This window comes from Bombina bombina, chromosome 6 (assembly GCF_027579735.1).
Source record: "Bombina bombina isolate aBomBom1 chromosome 6, aBomBom1.pri, whole genome shotgun sequence".
NCBI classification, from domain to species: Eukaryota; Metazoa; Chordata; class Amphibia; order Anura; family Bombinatoridae; genus Bombina; species Bombina bombina.
In genome coordinates, this window is record NC_069504.1 from 192,669,156 (window position 1) to 192,692,415 (window position 23,260).

A 23,260-nucleotide genomic window follows, 5' to 3' on the forward strand; every position below is an offset into this window, starting at 1 on the left:
CTTCTGTGGCCTGGGTCAGTTCTGAGTGCCCTATGTAGCAGGCTGGACCTGGTCGGGCACTAATTTCTGTTCCTTAAGGTCTATATCATCCACGTGGTGCCAGTATGACTTGCAGTCCTGGTTGGGTGGTGAGTTGCGCTCTCAGATGAGGAGTTTGTTCTACTCTGGTTTCTCTTCAGATCGAATAATGCTTTCGCTTTACTAACGTTTTCTGTGGAGAGGATCGGCCATGAGGTTTTTTTTTTTTAGGCTCTGCCTCTTGCAGGGATAGAGCATGGTAGAGGAGGCCTTTCGTTCCTTGACGTCAGGCTGGTTCTCGTTTTTTTCCTTTTGGGTGGGGCATCAGAGGGATTGTGCTCAGTCGTCATTGTCCTGTTCCTGATTGTTGGTGGGGTTCCAGAAGGGATCCTGCTAAAGATTACTCTGGGGGTTCCAGAGGTCCTTTGACCCCGGAGCTAGGGTTCTCCATTCCCAATGGGACTGGAGGTTGAAAGGACTCCTTGGAGTACCAGGTTGTGGGATTTTCTCTCCTCTATGGTATTCTTATTAAATGTATTTTTTGAGGCCTTGATGACGGTAACTCTTCCTTAAAGGGTTGAGATGTCTTGGGCTTCTTTTTCTCCCCTTCTTGGGGCTGGTTAGGGGTCATCTGTTTGAGTTGTTCGGGCATTTACTGCCTTTTTCTTCCTCCTACTTTTTCTCGTCTGCTCCCATAGTTTTGGGGCTCTGGAGAATGCGTTTGTCCATTTTTTTTCTTTTTTTTTCCTGGAGCTGCCCTTACTTAAAGATGTCTCGGCTTTATCTGTCGCTTGCCAGGAATTGTGAGGCTCGTCCATTGTTAATTCCTTGAGTTGTGGAGGTTTCCGGGAGGTTGATCCTGAAGGGATTGTTTGGAGACTTCTATCTTCTCAAACTGGATTATCTAGTTTTGAGCTTTAACTGTGCAATGGAAATTAGGAGAGAAAACAAGAGGGCGACCCCTAGTGCAGATCAATATTGAACAAGTGGTGAATATCTGCTTGTGCTTACGAATGGATACTCACAGTAGGTATTGCACCCTGTAGTGCAAATGTAGCATACTAGGAATATTATGGTGTCCTAGTGCACATATCCACCCAAGTAGCACTGTCGTAGTAGAAGGTGAACTTCGAGTGTATAGGAGGGACGTCAGGATGATGAAAAAAGAGAACTCCAGTATCGATGTAAAAATATTTAATTAAAAAGATAAAAGAAAGAATACACAGATCTACAATGACATCTGTTGTAAAATTGCTACGCGTTTCTAAGCGCTCACCGCGCTTTTTCCTCAGGCAAATGGTACCATTTGCCTGAGGAAAAAGCGCGGTGAGCGCTTAGAAACGCGTAGCAATTTTACAACAGATGTCATTGTAGATCTGTGTATTCTTTCTTTTATCTTTTTAATTAAATATTTTTACATCGATACTGGAGTTCTCTTTTTTCATCATCCTGACGTCCATCCTATACACTCGAAGTTCACCTTCTACTACGACAGTGCTACTTGGGTGGATATGTGCACTAGGACACCATAATATTCCTAGTATGCTACATTTGCACTACAGGGTGCAATACCTACTGTGAGTATCCATTCGTAAGCACAAGCAGATATTCACCACTTGTTCAATATTGATCTGCACTAGGGGTCGCCCTCTTGTTTTCTCTCCTAATTTCCAGATCACAGATATACCTTCTGCGTTTGGGAGGAGCAGCCCTCAGCTTAGTGCACAGTTAGCTGGGACACTGTGAAGTTCCCAGACCGTTCACCTAGGCACTATCTCTGCCTTCCCACATTGTGAGTATGTTTGCATTTGCATTATTTCCTTTATAAAAAATTGGCTACACTAGGAGGCACCCTTCTCTCTCTGCTCTGTTTAACTGTGCAATGTTGTCCCTTGAGCCTTTGGGAGATATGTTCTCTGTCTCTGGGATGCATCTCATTGGGTACAAGTTCTCCGTATGTGGTATCCCTATAGTTCCTCAGGGGTTACTACCTTGTAGCCGGCTCCGGATGTCCGGTTTTCCAGACATTTTCTTGTCCTGGATATCTGACTGAATATCTTAGATGGGCCTTGGGCTGTTCAGTCCTTCCAGTATTTCCACTTGCCCTTTTAGGGGTTTTTGTTTTTCTCTTAACAGAGATTTGGAAATAGCCTGATGGGTAGTTTAGCTGCCTAGCAAGCGGGAGATTACAGTCTCAATCAGTTGCAACTATTTGCACCTTTTAAAAGTGTGCTCGATTGGCGGTTTGCCTTCTACTGAGCCGGCTGTTAAAGCCAGATGGTCCCTCTACAATCGGTATTGCCTTTACCATCTGTCTGCTGCCGCACACTCCATGCCTGTGGGCAGGTGAGCATTTATATTTGGCTTTCTCCTCCCCTTAGGGAGATTGGGGCATATCACAGTATCCACCTAGTGCCCCGGAGGTGTTCCTTTGTTCAGTGGGTCCCCCCTGCCTTGTGTGCTGGATGTCATGAAGGGTGGGATTCTGGCATTGTCGTCACTGTTTCAGTGTAGTCTCTTTTTTGCCTGGGAGTGTCCCTTCTTTTAGGGCAAGGATGTGTGGCTGGGTCCTGGAACCCGAGCTTGTCCTATGTTCTGTTATAGCTTAGTTGGTTATCATGCCAGTCTTGTTAGCAAATGGTTGAGTTTGTTCTACCTATTGGTACCGTTCAATTTAGTTCCCCTCCTTTTTCCTTACTGAGGATCTGGGTGGTCAGGGGAATGGAATGGTGGTCCAGTCGCTTTGGTGCTGAGTCCGTTGCCTCGTAGAGGGGGTCAGAGGTCTGTCTGCTTGGTTGAACCTTGACCGCGTATCTTACTTAGATCTGGTGATCCCTCCTTAACTGGCTTTGCAGGGTTTCTTTCATCAGCAGGGGGCTTTTTCTGGATGCTCTCCTCTTCCTTGTTTTTCCTTAAAGGGAGTGAGTTTCTGCACTCCTGAATTTTTCCTCTGTGGGAGTCCTTGTGCAGTTCCTAGCTTGGTTGGCTAGTGTTAACGGCTGGAGTCTGCTAGACTTCTTTTGCAGAGGGAAGCCAGTGACTTCTTCTGGAGCACAATAAGATTTATGGTGCTATTTTTAGGTAGTTCCCGGAGGTGGTTTTTGTCCCTCAGTCGCTCTTTCATAGTGCTGATTGCACGCTGTGTGAGGGATGGGGTCTGCCTTGTCTATGTCTCCAGGGTTGGGACGTTACATGGTCCCTTGGACTTCCTTTCAGATGGGGTACGTTTTTTTCCCTTCCTTCTCTTTGTTCGGTCGTTGGAGTTCGTTCTCTATGAGTTTTTGTCCTGCTGCAACCTTGGTTTGCGCTTGGAGTTAGACTAGGGTTCTTTTTACCCTAGCTTGTTGGTCTTTAGATCTATGTTGAGTTCTTCCTCTTCCCTTCAGGGGGTATGTGGAATTCTCCTTCCCTCGGGTCGGGGATAAGTTTTAGTGTGGGCTTGGAGCCTGCAGGACTTGTTTCCTCGGAGGCTTTGTGCTCGGGCCTTGCTGGTTTTAACTGATGGGCAGTTACCTGGTCCTTTCAGGTTTTATCCTTCTGTTTCTGGTGAAGCAGTGTGTTTTTGTCAAGTGTTTGGGTAATTTCAGGCTGTGGTACCATCCGAATGGGCCGCCTTGTCTACCTGCCCTTTTTTGCATTCAGTGTCATCTATAGTTTGGGTATTGTTCTCTCAAAAGTAATAAATGCAGCTGTGGACTCTCCCCGTTTAAGAAGAAAAACTTAAATTATGCTTACATGATATTTTTCTTTTCTTCTGACGGGGAGAGTCCACAGCTCCCCACCCACATTTTTAAAAGGGGCGGCCATTTATTTTATTCTTCTGGCACCTTTTTCACCCAGATATTTCTCCTACTGTTCCTTGCTCCCTTGACAGAATGACTGGGGGATGAGGGAAGTGGGGGAGGTATTTAAGCCTTTGGCTGGGGTGTCTTTGCCTCCTCCTGGTGGCCAGGTTCTGAATTATGTAAAGTAATGAATGCAGCAGGTAAGCATAATTTTAAGTTTTTAGGCATATCTCTTTTTCACGTGTGAGCATTGCGTAACATTTTGTTTACAGTTCTGTGTTTTTATTCTACTTTTATTTTTATCATTAACTATATTTATAAAATATGAATTATCGGTGTGGTCGAGTTGCATATATCATTATGGAAGATACTGTTACTGGCCTTCTGCCTAACTCTTCAGCTTTATTTATTTCTGTATTTTTTTTTTTATTATTTTTTTTTGCTTCCATAAGCCTAGGCAGAGGTTTTTCCCCCATACAACTTTTACCTTCTTATAAGTTTTGGTGTTGATCCCACTGTTTCTTGATTACCATTCTAAAAAATTGGTTTGTGGGGTCATTTAAAACATTTTTTTTTTATGCATGTGCATTTGTTCATTCGTTTTTGATGTGCATTTGTTCATTCGTTTTTTAAACCTGCCGAGTATGGCCGCAGGCAGCAGCATTTGGCTAATTTTGGTGCTGGATTTATTTGTGTAGAAGAGCAAGACACACATATGTGGATCTGCACCGATCTTTGTGTGTTGCACTGTCACAAAAATAAATAATAATAAATCTAACTCCGAAAACCTAGCCATATTCAGCATTCATTTCACAAATGCATATGCCTACAATTACCATTATAAAGTCCAAATACAGGGTAGACGCAAATAACAAGCCTGAAACATTTTCACTTGGCACAACAATAGTAACACATGAAACACATCTGACATTTTTTTTTATTTACCCTCTCTTTGGAATATTAATCTTTTAGTATTTAAATAGAGTACTTAGTAGTTATCTCTATATTTATTTATTTTTATTTTTTGCAATCACTCTTAATTTAATTATTCTTATGGGAGTCTAGAGTTCACTTTGAGCTATTTTGCACTCTTGTGCAACACTGACCCCTGCCCACGCAAGCCAATCACATGTGGGCAGGAGCTGTCAATCTCCCTGGTCGGATGAGACCGGGAAGACTGAATTTCTCCACCTAAGAGGTGGAGAAAAGGCTAGGAAGTAACGGTCTGATGACCGCTGCTTGATAAATACTGACTGCAGGTTCTCTTGTGAGAACCTGTAGTCGTAGTGAGGCGAAGGACTTGATAAATCGAGCCCATAGTTTACCTATACTATTAAAGGGATATAAAACCCACATTTTTTTCTTTCAGATAGAGCATGCAATTTGCTGATTGGTGGCTAAATGTAGCCACCAATCAGCAAGCACTACCCAAAGTGCTGGATCAAAAGTGGGCCGGCTCCTAAGCTTTAATTCCTGCTTTTCAAATAAAGATACCAAGAGAAGAAAAAATGACAATAGGAGTAAATTAGAAAGTTGCTTAAAATTGCATGCTCTATCTGAATCATGCAAGAAATTCCTTTAACTTCAGAAGTTGTTACATTGCTGTATTTTAATTACAGTTTTAATAGACTAACAGGAAGTCCTGTCATACAGGTTTTTTATGTTTTTACTTTTTTGTTTTCCCTGAGACTTTTCTCCCAATCACTGGGACCTTGCTTGGCTATTTGTAAACTGGTTCCCAGGAAAAGGAAGCGTGTGGTATGTATGGGAAGGGGGAAATGCCCTTAAGTATTATAAGGAGGTTTGTAGGGTTTAAACACAAAGAAAAGTAAAAAAAAAAAAAGTAAGCTTTACAAAAAATGTACCTTTCATTTGTCTACGATGTTGCTTACAATTCTTGTCTACTGATCTACCATTATTGTATGATGATAATTTCCTATTTATGGAACAGAGATATTATATATATATATATATATATATATATATATATATATATATATATATATATATATATATATATATATATATATATATATATGAGAGAGATAGCATCAAATGAAGTAAGTGGTAACAAATGTCCTTGTATTTGCCTTGATGTGTAATAGTTGTTTTCATTTTAGCCATCCAATGGGATTTTTATGAGTGTGTTCCTGATTGTGTTACCTCTGGAGTCCATGGCACATGGTCTGTTTCATGAACTAGGCAGCTGCTTGGGAGGGACAAGCATTGGATATGCAGTTGTGATCCCCACTAATTTCTGCAGGTATTTTTCATTTGTAATCAAACCTTTAAGTCTGCTTTGCTGAGAGAGAATCAAATTAAGAAATACATTCTGTTCCTTTCATTATCTGCAGGTTGTGCAGTTATATTATTCATCCCAGATAAAATGTTAAATTAACATATGTGCATAGAAATAGCTACTGCGTAGTATACATATTCAATGCAGAAATTGTGTTCTTGTTCTAAACTTCTTTTATGAAACTTGCTGATTGTTCTGTTTTATTCTGAGAACATTTTAATTAGCGCTACATAATCTGTTGGCCCTCTACAAATAAATGATAATAGAAGTTCACAAATGCAGTTTAAGATATTTTAGTAATGAATAGGACTTGATCTAACTCTTTTCACACACACATGTACGTGTACACACACACACTATAATTTTTTTTTTTATTTTATTTTTTTTTACTTTTAAAAAGAGAGATAAGTTTAAAGGGGTATGATTAAACCTCTTTCCAAAAAGTAAGGGAAATCAGCACTCTTTTTGCATTAAACCATAAGTTCTTTTATTATTCATATAAATGCATCTCCCAGACACAAGTGAATTCCCACGTGACATTGGAACTAATCCATCTATACATATAATTGCATCTAAGTGTTTACTTCAACACATTTCATATAAATGCAAAACTTAATATGTCCCTTTAAGACCTTATAGCATATTTGAATAGGCACATATCGTCCATTGCTCATATTGGATTGTTGACCTCAAATTTTCCAGGAATGGTTTGTTAATCATCCAAACAAAGAACAAAATACAAAAACCATTGGGATTGTCCATCCTGTATTTTTTGCAAAACAAAGCAGTTATATTCAAACTGTATTGAGCCAACTTTACAGCTCCCTTAAATGCTCTATCATCAATCAGAACTCTTTAACACACTCTAGCTTTTTGCTTCAAAAGGGCTGTTTACAGATCTTGCTTGAAGGCTTACAAAGTGCAATCTGCGACCGCGGTACATAACTGCTCTTTAGGTCAAACTGCACCCTCTAACCTCCTGCTCTTACCGGAACCGTGGAAATCGCAGGCAGTTATTTGGATCATCAGAAGTATAGACCTCCAAGATGCACCGCTCTCATGGTGAACAGTCTCCCTGAAGGTTTTCCCAGCATGCTCTTGGGTCTGACGTCACCGCATTCTGCTCATTGCAACCAGGTGTAGTGTTTTCAAGCAGGTGTGTGATGCAATCTTGGGGAGTTTACCAGCAAATCAAAGCCCAGTTTCAATCTTAGCATGTAGGGGCTACCTTCCTCGGCTCCCAAACAGGATGATGCTATGTATTGCCATCAAAATAGCATCTAGGGCCCCATTACATATGCAGCGTCACCGGCATTTCGTTTTTGGTATCCTATGTACAGCGCCGCATATAAATGCGGCACGTATATTTCACCCGTCGGACGTAGTTTTTTTACCCATAGACTAACATATAAAAGACGCGCAATTTGGTATCCAATATCCAGTGCAAGGACTTAAGTGACGTAAATGGAGAAATCTTACTCCATTTTCACCTCGCCATAAAATGTAGCCGTAGCAGGCCTTGCGCTGAGTATGGGAGCACCGTAACTCCCTAAAATGCCTTCCAAAAAAAACCTAACACATGCGCAATGTCTATCTACCTGTCAACTGCAATCCCCCACCGCAATAACTAATAAAGTGTATTAACCCCTAAACCGCCGCTCCCGGAGCCCACCGCCACCTACATTATATGTATTAACCCCTAAACCGCTGCTCCCGGACCCTGCCGCCACCTACATTAAATTTATTAACCCCTAATCTCCTGCCCCCAACGCCACTATATTAAATTTATTAACCCCTAAACCTAAGTCTAGCCCTAACACCCCCCTGACTTAATTATTATTTAAATAAATCTAAATAATATAACTATTATTAAATAAATGATTCCTATTTAAAACTAAATACTTACCTATAAAATAAACCCTAAGATAGCTACAATATAATTAATAATTACATTGTAGCTATTTTAGGATTTATTTTTATTTTACAGGCAACTTTGTATTTATCTTAACTAGGTACAATAGCTATTAAATAGTTAATACCTATTTAATAGCTACCTAGTTAAAATAATTACAAAATTACCTGTAAAATAAAACCTAACCTAAGTTACAAATACACCTAACACTACACTATCAATAAATAAATTAAATTAATTAACTACAATTGGCTAAAATAAAATACAATTAAATTAAATAAACTATAGTACAAAAACAAACAAACACTAAATTACAGAGAAAAAAAATTACAAGAAGTTTAAACTAATTACACATAATCTAAGCCCCCTAATGAAATAAAAAAGCCCCCCAAAATAATAAAATGCCCTGCCCTATACTAATTTACAAATAGCCCTTAAAAGGGCCTTTTGCGGGGCATTGCCCCAAAGTAATCCGCTCTTTTACCTGTAAAAAAAAACAATCTTCCCCCCCCCCCCCAACATTACAACCCACCACCCACACACCCCTACTCTAAAACCCACCTGACCCCCCCTTAAAAAAAAACTAACACTACCCCATTGAAGATCACCCTACCTTGAGCCGTCTTCACCCAGCCGGGCCGAAGCCTTCATCCGATGGGGCAAAAGAGGACATCCAGACCGGCAGAAGTCTTCATCCTATCCGGGCAGAAGAGGACATCCGGACCGGGAGACGTCTTCATACAAGCGGCATCTTCTATCTTTATCCATCAGACGAGGAGCGGCTCAATCTTGAAGACATTCGGCGCGGAGCATCCTTCCAGCACGACGGACTAACGACGAATGACAGTTCCTTTAAGTGACATCATCCAAGATGGCGTCCCTCGAATTCCGATTGGCTGATAGGATTCTATCAGCCAATCGGAATTAAGGTAGGAAAAATCATATTGGCTGATTTAATCAGCCACTAGAATTGACCTCGCATTCTATTGGCTGATCCAATCAGCCAATCGAATTGAACTTCAATCCGATTGGCTGATAGGATTCTATCAGCCAATCTGAATTCGAGGGACGCTATCTTGGATGACGTAATTTAAAGGAACCGTCATTCGTCGTTAATCCGTCGTGCTGGAAGGATGCTCCGTGCCGGATGTCTTCAAGATGGAGCCGCTTCTTGTCGGATGGATGAAGATATAAGTTGCCGCTTGGATGAAGACGTCTCCCGGTCCGGATGTCCTCTTCTGCCGGATAGGATGAAGACTACTGCCGGTCTGGATGTCCTCTTCTGCCCCGATCGGATGAAGACTTCTGGCCGGATCAGATGACCACTTGTGCCCGGCTGGGTGAAGACGGCTCAAGGTAGGGTAATCTTCAATGGGGTAGTGTTAGGTTTTTTTAAGGGGGGATCGGGTGGGTTTTAGAATAGGGGTGTGTGGGTGGTGGGTTGTAATGTTGGGGGGGGATTGTTCTTTTTTTTTTTTTTTTTTTTTTTTACAGGTAAAAGAGCTGATTACTTTGGGGCAATGCCCTGCAAAAGGCCCTTTTTAAGGGCTATTTGTAATTTAGTATAGGTTAGGGCATTTTATTATTTTGGGGACTTTTTTATTTTATTAGGGGTCTTAGATTAGGTTTAATTAGTTTAAACTTCTTGTAATTTTTTTTTATTTTTTGTAATTTAGTGTTTGTTTTTGTACTATAGTTTATTTAATTGTATTTAATTTTAGCTAATTGTATTTAATTTATTTAATTAATTTAATGAAAGTGTAGTGTTAGGTGTAATTGTAACTTAGGTTAGGGTTTATTGTACAGGTAATTTTGTAATTATTTTAACTAGGTAGCTATTAAATAGTTATTAACTATTTAATAGCTATTGTACCTAGTTAAAATAAATACAAAGTTGCCTGTAAAATAAAAAGAAATCCTAATATAGCTACAATGTAATTATTAATTATTGTAGCTATCTTAGGGTTTATTTTATAGGTAAGTATTTAGTTTTAAATAAGAATACTTTAGTTATTAATAGTAATATTATTTAGATTTATTTAAATAATAGTTGAGTTAGGGGGTGTTAGGGTTTGGTTTAGGGGTTAATAACTTTATTATAGTGGCGGTGACGTTGGCGATGGTTTAGGGGTTAATACTTTAATAGGTGTATTGTGTTGTGGGCTATGGCGGTTTAGGGGTTAATACTAGAATAGGTTTATTGCGGTGTGGGCTTTGGCGGTTTAGGGGTTAATACATTTATTATTAGTAGTGAGAGGGGGGATTGCGGATATAGGGGTATATGTGTGGGGTTTATTTTTGGGAGGCGTGTTAGACAGTTACGGGAGATTTAAAATTTTAGTTACTTTTATTAGGCGCCGGCAGTTTCTAAAGTGCCGTAAGTCACTGGCGACTCCAGAAAACTTACGCTTATTTCTGGACATCGCTAGTTTATCCGACTAACGGCACTTAGGAAATGCCGGCGAAATATATGTAATACCCCAATGTGCGAGGTGAAATTACGGGCTTGCGCCGAAACTTGCGCCGTATATCGGATCACGCCCCTAGGGTCTCAGCAAGCCAACGCCATGTACATTTCACCCCTTTGAAATCATCAAGTGGGGCCTCATCAGGGCTGTATTGCTAGACACCTGTGTGCCTTCCTTTACACATCTTAAGCCCAATATTTAGGCAACTCATCTTTTCTCTTTCTTAACGGGACATTTACTAACAATATATTTACACGTTTTTATATTAAGTGGCAAGTGATAGCGTAATCCTACTTGGTTCTGAAAGGCATATGTACATATCCAATATTTTATCTCAATAATATAACTCAATTTATTACTGATAATCCAACATCATTACTTACTGTGTGTGTGTATGTATATATGTGTGTTGTATGTATGTGTGTATATATATATATATATATATATATATGTATATATATATATATATATATATATATATATATATATATATATATATATATATTATACACACACAATTAATTTTTAACATAGACCTTTCTTTCTGAATCATTTATACAAAACTAGCGAAGTCCATTTTATCATTCAGGACCAATGGGCGTCTTGCCCTTAATCTGTATATCCACCTTGCCTCTTTCTGTAACAAGATTTTATCAACATTGCCTCCCCTACCATGTGGGTCACCTTTATCGATACCCACGAATTTTAGGCTTGTTGCTTCACTGTTATGGAAAGAGGCAATGTGTTGTGCAACATTTGTATCCTTTTTATTTAAATTTAAGCAACAAGCTTAAAATGTGTGGCTATAGATAAAGGTGACCCCATGGTAAGGGAGGCAATGTTTATAAAATCTTATTACAGAAAGAGGCAATGTGGATATACAGATTAAGGACAAGACGCCCATTGGGCCTGAATGATAAAATGTACTTCGCTAGTTTTGTATAATGATTTAGAAAGAAAGGTCTATGTTAAAAATGTTATATATATATATATATATATATATATATATATATACACAGTAAGTAATGATGTTGGATTATCAGTAATAAATTGACTTATATTATTGAGATAAAATATTGGATATGTACATATGCCTTTCAGAACCAAGTAGGATTACGCTATCACTTGCCACTTAATATAAAAACGTGTAAATATATTGTTAGTAAATGTCCCTTTAAGAAAGAGAAAAGATGAGTTGCCTGAGGATTGGGCTTAGGATGTATAAAGGAAGGCACACAGGTGTCTAGCAATACAGCCCTGATGAGGCCCCATTTGATGATTACAAAGGGGTGAAACGTACATGGCGTTGGCTTGCTGAGACCCTATATGCTATTTTGATGGCACTTTAATACATAGCATCATCCTGTTTGGGAGCCGAGGAAGGTAGCCTCTACATGCTAAGAATGAAACTGGACTTTGATTTGCTGGTAAACTCCCCCGGATTGTATCACCCACCTGCTTGAAAACACTACACCTGGTTGCAGTGAGCAGAGGGCGGTGACGTCAGACCCAAGAGCATGCTGGGAAAACCTTCAGGGAGACTGTTCACCATGAGAGCGGTGCATCTTGGAGGTCTGTACTTCTGATGATCCAAATAACTGCCTGCAATTTCCACGGATCCGGTAAGAGGAGGTGGATAGCGGGTGCAGTTTGACCTAAAGAGCGGTTATGTACTTTGATTGCACTTTGTAAGCCTGCAAGCAAGATCTGTAAACAGCCCTTTTGAAGCAAAATGCTAGAGTGTGTTAAACAGCTCTGATTGATGATAGAGCATTCAAGTGAGCTGTGAAGTTGGCTCAATACAGTTTTTGAATATAACTGCTTTGTTTTGCAAAAAATACAGGATGGACAATCCCAATGGTTTTTGTATTTAGTTCTTTGGATGATGAACTAACCGTGCCTGGATAATTTGAGGTTAACAATCCAATATGAGCAATGGACGATATGTGCCTATTCAAATATGCTATAAGGTCTTAAAGGGACATATTAAGTGTTGTGTTTATATGAAATGTGTTGAAGTAAGTGGTTTAATAAGCACTTAGATTCACTTATATGTATAGATATATTAGTTCCAATGTCATGTGGGAATTTACTTGTGTCTGGGAGATGCATTTATATGAATAATAAAAGAACTTATGGTTTAATGCAAAAAGAGTGCTAAGTTCCCTTACTTTTTGGAAAGAGGTTTAATCATACCCATTTCACTTATCTCTCTTTTTAAGTGTTTAAAACGTTAATTTGAGGGTCTGCATCAACAATCCTTGAATAAGGTGAATCATTTTATAAATAACCATTTGTATAGAGATTAAAAAATAGGACTACACCCTCCCTCTCCTTGCCCCATTAAATATATATTTATATTTATATTATACACACGCAGTTAAGATTGTAACTGTATTCTCTCTTTCTGTATTTTAGCCCTAATGGACAACCCATGCTCCTTCCTCCAGAACATGTACAGGAATTAAATTTGAGATCAACAGGGATGCTTAACTCTATCCAGAGATTCTTTGCTACACACATGATAGAAACCTATGGTTGTGACTATTCTACAAGTGGGCTTAATTTTGACACTCTTCATACAAAGCTGAAATCCTTTCTGGAGCTAAGAACATCAGATGGACCTAGGCATGATACCTACATAATATACTATAGTGGACACTCCCATAGCTCTGGCGAATGGGCATTAGCTGGTAAGATTATTCATTGATATTTTGTGAAATCTATAAGTGGTTTTAATTCTGTAGTATGCATAAAAGATGATTTCACACTTCTGAAGATACTTCATATACACCGAAATGAAAGAACACCAAAAAAAATATATTTGATAAAACTGCCCAGAGGGCAATCTATGTTTTCAAAATACAACCCCTCAAGCTATAAAAAATAAAAATACTGAAAAAAATAAACAAAGCTATCAAAATAAATACAATTAAACCTAAACTAATACCCCTATAAAAATACCCCCCCCCCAAATAAAAACACCCCCTAATCTAATACTAAACTACCAATAGCCCTTAAAAGGGCTTTTTGTAGGGCATTGCTGTTAAACAGCTCTGTTATATTAAAAATAAACAAATTCCCCCCTAACAGTGAACCCCCCCCCCGCCAAAAAAAAATCTAACACTAATAAACCTATTCATATTCAGCTCTTTTTCACTTCAGCTCTTTTGAAATTTGCCCAAAAAAATCCTAATCTTAAAAAAAAAAAAAAAAAAAAAAAAAAAAACCTTAAAAATTAAAAAAAACACCTTTCACTAAAGCCCCAAATAGGTACTCACGGTTTCAGAAGTCTAGCGGAGAAGGTCTTCTTCCAGGTGGGTCCATCATCTTCATCCACAGCGGAGCAGAAGTCCGGAGCAGTCTTCCCAGATGTGGCGATCCTCGGCAGTGGTCGGCGGCATGGAGGCTCCTCTTCATCCGATTTCTGTGGTATACTGAATATTGAATGCAAGGTACCGCAATCAAGTTGGGTACCTTGCATTCCTATTGGCTGCATTTTTCGAAGCAGCCAATAGGATTAGAGCTACTAAAATCCTATTGGCTGTTCAAATCCGCCAATAAGATTTCACTAGCTCTCATTCTATTGGCTGCTGAATTTTTCAAAACAGCCAATAAGATTAGAGCTACTAAAATAGGAATAATAAATTTGGGGTACCTTGAATTCATTCTTCAGTGTGCGGCGGTGATCGCATGAAGAGGAACCTCTTCGCCGAGGACTGCCGCCGAGGATCTCAATTTCTGGGAAGACCGCTCCGGACCTCCGCTCCACGCCGCCTTTGCTGTTGCTGAAGATGATGGACCCGCCTGGAAGAAGACCACCTCTGTCGGACTTCTGAAACCGTGAGTACTTATTTGGGGCTTTAGTGATAGGTTTTTTTTCTTTTTAATCTTTTGAGGGGTTTTGTTTTTTTAGATTAGGGTTTTTTTGTGCAAATTTCAAAAGAGCTGAATGCCCTTTTAAGGGCAGTGAAAAAGAGCTGAATGCCCTTTTAAGGGCAGTGAAAAAGAGCTGAATGCCCTTTTAAGGGAAAAGCCCCTTATCGGGCAATGGGTAGTTTAGGTTTCTGTTGGCTGCTTTGCTCTGCCAACATTCCTTTGAGGATGCGTGGGCAACTGGCGACAGACATTACAAACGCAATTATAGTGTGTGTGTATGTATGTATATTTATGTATGTATGTATGTATATAACACGAAAGGGGACAGCATTCTCAGGCCGGACTGGGTACACATCCCATGACCCTGCAACATGCACAGCCCTGGGTGCAAAAACAGCACTTTCCCGAGGCTGCACCGTCTACAGAGCCACAGGCAGTTAACCCCAGACAGGTCTGGGTGCACGTCCCAAATGGGTAAATTACAAAAAAACAAACTGGGAAAAAAATTAAGCTGTGCATGTTGCAGGGTCATGAGAAGTGTACCCAGTCCAGCATGAGAGTGCTGTCCCCTTTCGTGTTTTGTATATGTCTGGGGAGATTACATAAGCCTGCGCACCCTTCATTTTTTACCCGTTTGTTTGACTGTGAGCCTGCATTGTGTGGCTGTTTAGGGACCCAGGTTTTGGAAGAGACCTTGACGTGGTACCTGGGCTTGTCTCATTTGGCCAGATGCAGTAACTAACTCTTCCATTGTTACTTTTTATCTTAGTTGTGAGCTTGTAAGTGAGTGCTGGACTTTTTCTGTGTTCTATGTGTATATATAGTATATGTGTGTGTGTGTATATATATATATATATATATATATATATATATATATATATATATATATATATATATATATATATATATATATATATATATATATATATATATATATATATACTGTACATATATACAGTCACTAATAAGATAGCACTCACTGGATTTAAAAATAAACAGTTCCTTCAGGTAGATGACAAAGCCTGACATCCACAGGGAAAAACCTGTTTGAACCATTTGATAAAGGTGCTGGTTGGCACCGAAACGTCATGGGATCGTTTTAATCTTTGAAAATTCTACAATAAAAGCTAAGTTTTATTCTTAAATCCAGTGAGTGCTATCTTTTTAGTGACTGTTTTTGTATATCTTTGATATAGCACCCTGGTGGCTGCTCACTCAAATATTTGAGGGTTGGAGTGCAGGTCTTTATCTACCAAGTGGATATATATATATATATATATATATATATATATATATATATATATATATATATACAGGGAGTGCAGAATTATTAGGCAAGTTGTATTTTTGAGGATTAATTTTATTATTGAACAACAACCATGTTCTCAATGAACCCAAAAAACTCATTAATATCAAAGCTGAATAGTTTTGGAAGTAGTTTTTAGTTTGTTTTTAGTTATAGCTATTTTAGGGGGATATCTGTGTGTGCAGGTGACTATTACTGTGCATAATTATTAGGCAACTTAACAAAAAACAAATATATACCCATTTCAATTATTTATTTTTACTAGTGAAACCAATATAACATCTCAACATTCACAAATATACATTTCTGACATTCAAAAACAAAACAAAAACAAATCAGTGACCAATATAGCCACCTTTCTTTGCAAGGACACTCAAAAGCCTGCCATCCATGGATTCTGTCAGTGTTTTGATCTGTTCACCATCAACATTGCGTGCAGCAGCAACCACAGCCTCCCAGACACTGTTCAGAGAGGTGTACTGTTTTCCCTCCTTGTAAATCTCACATTTGATGATGGACCACAGGTTCTCAATGGGGTTCAGATCAGGTGAACAAGGAGGCCATGTCATTAGATTTTCTTCTTTTATACCCTTTCTTGCCAGCCACGCTGTGGAGTACTTGGACGCGTGTGATGGAGCATTGTCCTGCATGAAAATCATGTTTTTCTTGAAGGATGCAGGCTTCTTCCTGTACCACTGCTTGAAGAAGGTGTCTTCCAGAAACTGGCAGTAGGACTGGGAGTTGAGCTTGACTCCATCCTCAACCCAAAAAGGCCCCACAAGCTCATCTTTGATGATACCAGCCCAAACCAGTACTCCACCTCCACCTTGCTGGCGGGAGTCGGACTGGAGCTCTCTGCCCTTTACCAATCCAGCCACGGGCCCATCCATCTGGCCCATCAAGACTCACTCTCATTTCATCAGTCCATAAAACCTTAGAAAAATCAGTCTTGAGATATTTCTTGGCCCAATCTTGACATTTCAGCTTGTGTGTCTTGTTCAGTGGTGGTCGTCTTTCAGCCTTTCTTACCTTGGCCATGTCTCTGAGTATTGCACACCTTGTGCTTTTGGGCACTCCAGTGATGTTGCAGCTCTGAAATATGGCCAAACTGGTGGCAAGTGGCATCTTGACAGCTGCACACTTGACTTTTCTCAGTTCATGGGCAGTTATTTTGCGCCTTGGTTTTTCCACACGCTTCTTGCGACCCTGTTGACTATTTTGAATGAAACGCTTGATTGTTCGATGATCACACTTCAGAAGCTTTGCAATTTTAAGAGTGCTGCATCCCTCTGCAAGATATCTCACTATTTTTGACTTTTCTGAGCCTGTCAAGTCCTTCTTTTAACCCATTTTGCCAAAGGAAAGGAAGTTGCCTAATAATTATGCACACCTGATATAGGGTGTTGATGTCATTAGACCACACCCCTTCTCATTGCAGAGATGCATATCACCTAATATGCTTAATTGGTAGTAGGCTTTCGAGCCTATACAGCTTGGAGTAAGACAACATGCATAAAGAGGATGATGTGGTCAAAATACTCATTTGCCTAATAATTCTGCACACAGTGTATATATATATATATAGAGATATATATATATATAGAGAGAGAGAGAGATATATATATATAGAGATATAGAGATATATATAGAGATATATATATATATAGAGATATATATAGAGATATATATATATATAGATATATATATATATATATATAGATATATGTATATATGTGTATATGTGTATATATATATATATATATATATATATATATATATATGTGTGTGTGTTTGTAGAGATGGTGTTTCTATCAGCGCTTCCAGGAGATGTTCCACATGTGCTTGTATAGGTGCAGCGGTTAATTAATTAATGCTTCTAGCAATCCACGCACCGCATTTACCTACACAACAACCACTCCTGTAAAAACCAAACTAAGAAAGGTACCCTGCTGACCAAACTATTTAACTTATTGGAGAGAGATTTATTTCCGTTGCACCTATACATGCACATGTGGAACGTCTCCTGGAAGCGCTGATAGAGATGGTGTTTCTACAAACTACTAACTTTTCATCTGGCTCCGGAGGAAGTGAAATACCCCTATCAGCAGCAATCATCAGACTGACTGCAAGTGCTTTTTCACCTCTCTACCATTTTAGGCGCAACTACCTACAAAACACAGCTATATATATATATATTTTATTTTTTTACTTATCAAGTCTTCTGTTAGTCTTTTTATTATTTGCATACAGATTTTATCTGTTACATCTTCTGAGCGGCGTCTTCACAGACTGAGGCAAAGCTAGAGGTTATTTGTTAATATAGTTTTGCATAGTATATTAGTAATGTGTTGTGACAGATGGAACAGACTGTCATTAGTCTTTTCGTTCTTTAATTATTTATTTATTTTTGTTCTGGGCCATTCTAGGACCTCTAGAGAGAGCTAATAAAATTGCGAAAATAAAATATTACCACTCTCCTAACCTACCTTTTATTTTGTTTAATTTTCTGTAAATTAAAATATACATTTGTCAGGAAAGTCAATATATTATGCATACTTAGGAGACTTGTAATAGCAAAACCAAAATATTCAAAATGAGGACTTTTATGGGCCAAGTACAAAGAATACACACAAATGTACGTTTTTGAGCACAAACAAGAGCTAGAAGGGCCATCTAGTCTGCCAGTATTTCTAAACTGAAAATTATTTTCTATGAACAAATAACTTAAAAAAAGATTTGTCTCACTCTTGTAAAATCTTGTCAGTCCTAGTGAGTACAGTGAGGCCACTGAGTACTTAGACTGGTTAAACTATCCCCTAGAAATCTGCAGTGTGAGTACTCCTAAGTACATTATTCCTTTTCTTGCTTCAGTTCAGTTTCTACCTATTTAGAGTAAGGCAGGGTAATGTGTATATTAAACAATTGTAATGAAAGGAGGGCTGACTCCTTTCTGTACAATACTCTTGAAAGTGGTCCTAATATACAACACTGGAGGTTTATCCCTGGGGTTTCCCCAACAAAACTATGGGCAGTGACTCTGAAAGCACTTTAACAATTATATTTTTTTTTGTTTTTTTATTTTGTTGCATGATGTTTAAGTACTCTACAAAGCTCGTCACTAAACACATTTTCATTTTGTGGCTAAATGTACTTCTCTGCTTGTTGCCATTATAAAATAAAAACTGCTAATGAAATTGCTAAGTGGCTAAATAGCACAGGGAATAGAGCACCTTTCTGCTGAACAAAATGTCACTGGTTCTCGACACATATAAGTTGTTAGTATTTCATTTTGTATTTTATTTTTTTAACTTAAATAGCAATGTATCAGAGCTTATAATGAAATGTCCCAAACTGACAAAACTATGCGCAGCTCATTTTGTGCAAGGTTTAAAGGGACACTGAACCCAATTTTTTTCTTTCATGATTCAGATAGAGCATACAATTTTAAGCAACGTTCAAATTTAATCCCATTATCAATTTTTCTTCGTTCACTTGCTATCTTTATTTGAAAAATAAGGCATCTAGGCTTCTTTTTTGGCTCAGACCTATGGACAGCACTTTTTTATTGGTGGATGAATTTATCCACCAATAAGCAAGAATAACTCAGGTTATTCACCAAAAATGGGCCGGCATCTAAACTTACATTCTTGCATTTCAAATAAAGATACCAAGAAAATTTGATAATAGGAGTAAATTAGAAAGTTTCTTAAAATTGCATGCTCTATCTGAATCACAAAAGAAAAATTTGGGGTTTAGTGTCCCTTTAAGTACAATAAAATATGCAGTGAACATGAATTATATTGAGCGTTTTGATTGTGAACAGCTTTTAACTGTCTCCATGATGTTTAGTCTCCTCAGTTTGATGTTGTTTTAAAATTGCTAAACTAGCTATCAAGATTGTTGTATCTCAAAATACACAGTTCTTTGCTGTTTTTATTATTTATTTATTTAATATTATTGGTGATCAAAATCTGGGAAGAGACTTGCAGCTCATGTAGAATTCATGTTAAATTGTGTGGTTGGGTATGAAGAATGTTTCTCTTGAATATCTAAACATATGCCTGTGATGTATTGCGTATCAATCTGTAAAGGACAATTGCTTCCATTTTATTTTTGTTCATTGTAAGTGTGTTGTGTTTTTTTTTTTTTTTTGTTTGTTTTTTAAATGTACCCTTCTATTTACATACAGGTGGTGAAACTTTACGGTTTGAAACACTTCTGGAATGGTGGAGAGAGAAAAACAGTGCCTTTTGTTCCCGACTTATTATTGTATTAGACACTGAAAGCTCTCTACCATGGGTTAAAGAGGTTCGAAAAGTTAATGATCAGTACATCGCTGTCCAAGGAGCAGAGATGGCCAGGGTTGTGGACATTGAAGAAGCAGATCCTCCTCAACTGGGAGATTTCACTAAAGAATGGGTGGAGTATAATTGTAACCCTGACAATAATATAAGTTGGTCTGAAAAGGGACGTACTGTAAAAGCGGTATATGGGGTGTCAAAACATTGGAGTGATTACACTCTTCATTTACCAACCGGGAGTGATGTTACTAAGCACTGGATGATTTATTTTCCTCGTGTGACATACCCACTTGTTCATTTAGCGAATTGGTGCGGGACACTTAACATGTTCTGGTTTTGCAAAGTCTGTTACAAATGCTTAAAAAGGTTAAAACTCAATTGGTTTCTTCCATCAGTGCTTGACACCGGTCAAGGATTTAAGCTAGTTAAATCCTAATTATCATCCAAAGATAAGTAAATTGAATTACTTATGGCAGTAAACTTTACAAATGTATGTTTTATATATTTTTATATTAACCTGTAAGAATTTGTACAAATACAGCAGCCGCTCCACTTCTCATCTATAACAGGGAGAATACTGTTAATCAAATTGCATTTTGTTACTGATATTTGTGACTCTCCTGACGATAATGACCAGATTACTGGTCCGTGTATTCTGCTTTTTAAAAAAAACAAAGCAAAAAAAACAAAGACGATAGATATGTACAGAGACTCTATATATAAGTTATAAACTGTTTGTAGATGTCATTGTTGAAATTATTAATGCAAGTGCCATAATTTATCAACCTTTTTTTAAGCAATTAAATGCTATTGGTTTGATATTTTTAATGACCATTGTTATATATGCATATAAAGTTTGATGAAATTACGTATATCCTACAGCTACATATTTTTGCAGAAATACTAATAAATAAGGCGGCGCAAATTTATGCCATTTCTACTCAGTGTTCCTTGAGTGACTATTTGGTATATACTGTGTGTGTATGTATATATATATGTGTATGTGTATGTATGTATATATATATATATGTGTATATATATATATATATATATATATATATATATATATATATATATATATATATGTATATATATATGTGTGTGTTTCAAGTGTCCTTTTCGGTAAATGATGGGTTAATAGTTAACTATATGTACCCTCTTAAATGTGTATTTTGTATTAAATACAATGCGTAATAATTCGCTATTGTTATGTAAAACAACCTAAAAGGGTAAGTGCTAATATACCAACAGTTAATATATTTCCTTTGTAGGAGATATAAATAAATACAATCAATTTGAAAAAATAATACATTTGAAAAAATAAATGCGAAGTAAATATATTAACTTTGGTTTATTAGCCCTTACCCTTTTAGGTTGTTTTACATAACAGTAAGGAATTATTACCCATTGTATTTAATACAAAATACACATTTAAGAGGGTACATATAGTTAACTATTAAAACATCATTTACCGAAAAGGACACTTGAAACACACACACACACACACACATATATATATATATATATATATATATATATATATATATATATATATATATATATATATATATATATATATATATATATATATATTTCTCCTGTTAAGTGTAGTCAGTCCACGGGTCATCATTACTTATGGGATATTAACTCCTCCCCAACAGGAAGTGCAAGAGGATCACCCAAGCAGAGCTGCTATATAGCTCCTCCCCTCTACGTCACACCCAGTCATTCTCTTGCACCCAACTAATAGATAGGATGTGTGAGAGGACTGTGGTGATTAAACTTAGTTTTTTATATCTTCAATCAAAAGTTTGTTATTTTAAACGACACCGGAGTGTGTTGTTTCCTTCTCAGGCAGAATTTGAAGAAGAATCTACCTGAGTTTTTTGTATATGATCTTAGCGGACGTAACTAAGATCCGTTTGCTGTTCTCAGCCATTCTGAGGAGTAAGGTAACTTCAGATCAGGGGACAGCGGGCAGGTTCACCTGCAAAGAGGTATGTTGCAGTATATTATTTTCTAAGGAATGGAATTGACTTTGAAAATACTGCTAATACCGATATAATGTAAGTATAGCCTTAAATGTAGTAGTAGCAACTGGTATCAGGCTGACATGTATATATGTTTACACTTAAGTATTTCTGGGGAATGGCACTTCACTGGGAAAATACTATATGCATATAACTTTTAGCCTAACTTGCAGTGTGAGCGACTAGCAGCAGGCTTTTTTATGACATTTCATATATTAGATTTTAAACGTTTACTGGCATGTTAAATCGTTTAATTATCTGAGGTACTTGGTGAAAATGGTTTTGGGCTTTTGTTTCCACATGGCTGTCGTTTGTTTTAAATTAAAACAGTTTACTGAGCTTCCCTCACTGTTGTAGTGTGAGTGGGAGGGGCCTATTTTGGCGCTTTTACTACGCATCAGAAATTCAGTCACAGTCTTTTTCTCCCTGCATGATCCAGGACGTCTCCACAGAGCTCAGGGGGTCTTCAAAACTAGTTTTGAGGGAGGTAATCACTCACAGCAGACCTGTGAGACTGTGCTTGACTGTGATAAAAACGCTTATATTGTCAATTGTTATACGTTTTTTCTGATATTAAGGGTTAATCAATCCTTTGCTAAATTTGGTTCATATAACTAATCCGGTTCATTTTTATTCAACTGTGTCAGTTTTTTGGTGTGCTTCTTAAAGGCACAGTAACGTTTTTACATATTGCTTGTAAATTTAGTTGAAAAGTATTTCCAAGCTTGCTAGTCTAATTGCTAGTTTGTTTAAACATGTCTGACACAGAGGAATCTCTTTGTGCAATATGTTCAAAAGCCAAGGTGGAGCCCAATAGAAATTTATGTACTAATTGCATTGATGCTACTTTAAATAAAAGTCAATCTGTACATGTTAAGCAACATTCACCAGACAACGAGGGGGAAGTTATGCCGACTAACTTGCCTCACGTGTCAGTACCTGCATCTCCCGCTCAGGAGGTGCGTGATATTGTAACGCCAAGTACATCAGGGCGGCCATTACAAATCACTTTACAAGACATGGCTAATGTTATGACTGAAGTTTTGTCTAAATTACCAGAACTTAGAGGTAAACGAGATCACTCTGGGATGAGAACAGAGTATACTGATAATGCTAGGGCCATGTCTGATACTGCGTCACAATTTGCAGAGCATGAGGACGGAGAGCTTCATTCTGCGGGTGACGGATCTGATCCAAATAAACTGGATTCAGACATTTCAAATTTTAAGTTTAAGCTGGAAAACCTCCGTGTATTGTTAGGG

At 37.9% G+C, this 23,260-nt stretch overlaps 1 protein-coding gene and 1 pseudogene across 4 annotated transcripts in view; both read left to right on the forward strand.

The window, feature by feature from the left end:
- Positions 1–20,796, forward strand: part of TMEM168 (transmembrane protein 168) — a 56,547-nt gene extending 35,751 nt beyond the window's left edge. For all 4 annotated transcript variants that reach the window (XM_053716718.1, XM_053716717.1, XM_053716716.1 and 1 more), the window contains exons 4-6: positions 5,924–6,066; positions 12,901–13,175; positions 19,857–20,796. In XM_053716718.1, the coding sequence (XP_053572693.1) occupies positions 5,924–6,066; positions 12,901–13,175; positions 19,857–20,404 (966 nt within the window). In that variant the 3' untranslated portion in view covers positions 20,405–20,796. The remainder of the gene's footprint in view (positions 1–5,923; positions 6,067–12,900; positions 13,176–19,856) is intronic.
- LOC128665336 (uncharacterized) lies at positions 160–269 on the forward strand (annotated as a pseudogene).
- Positions 20,797–23,260: the final 2,464 nt, after the last annotated feature.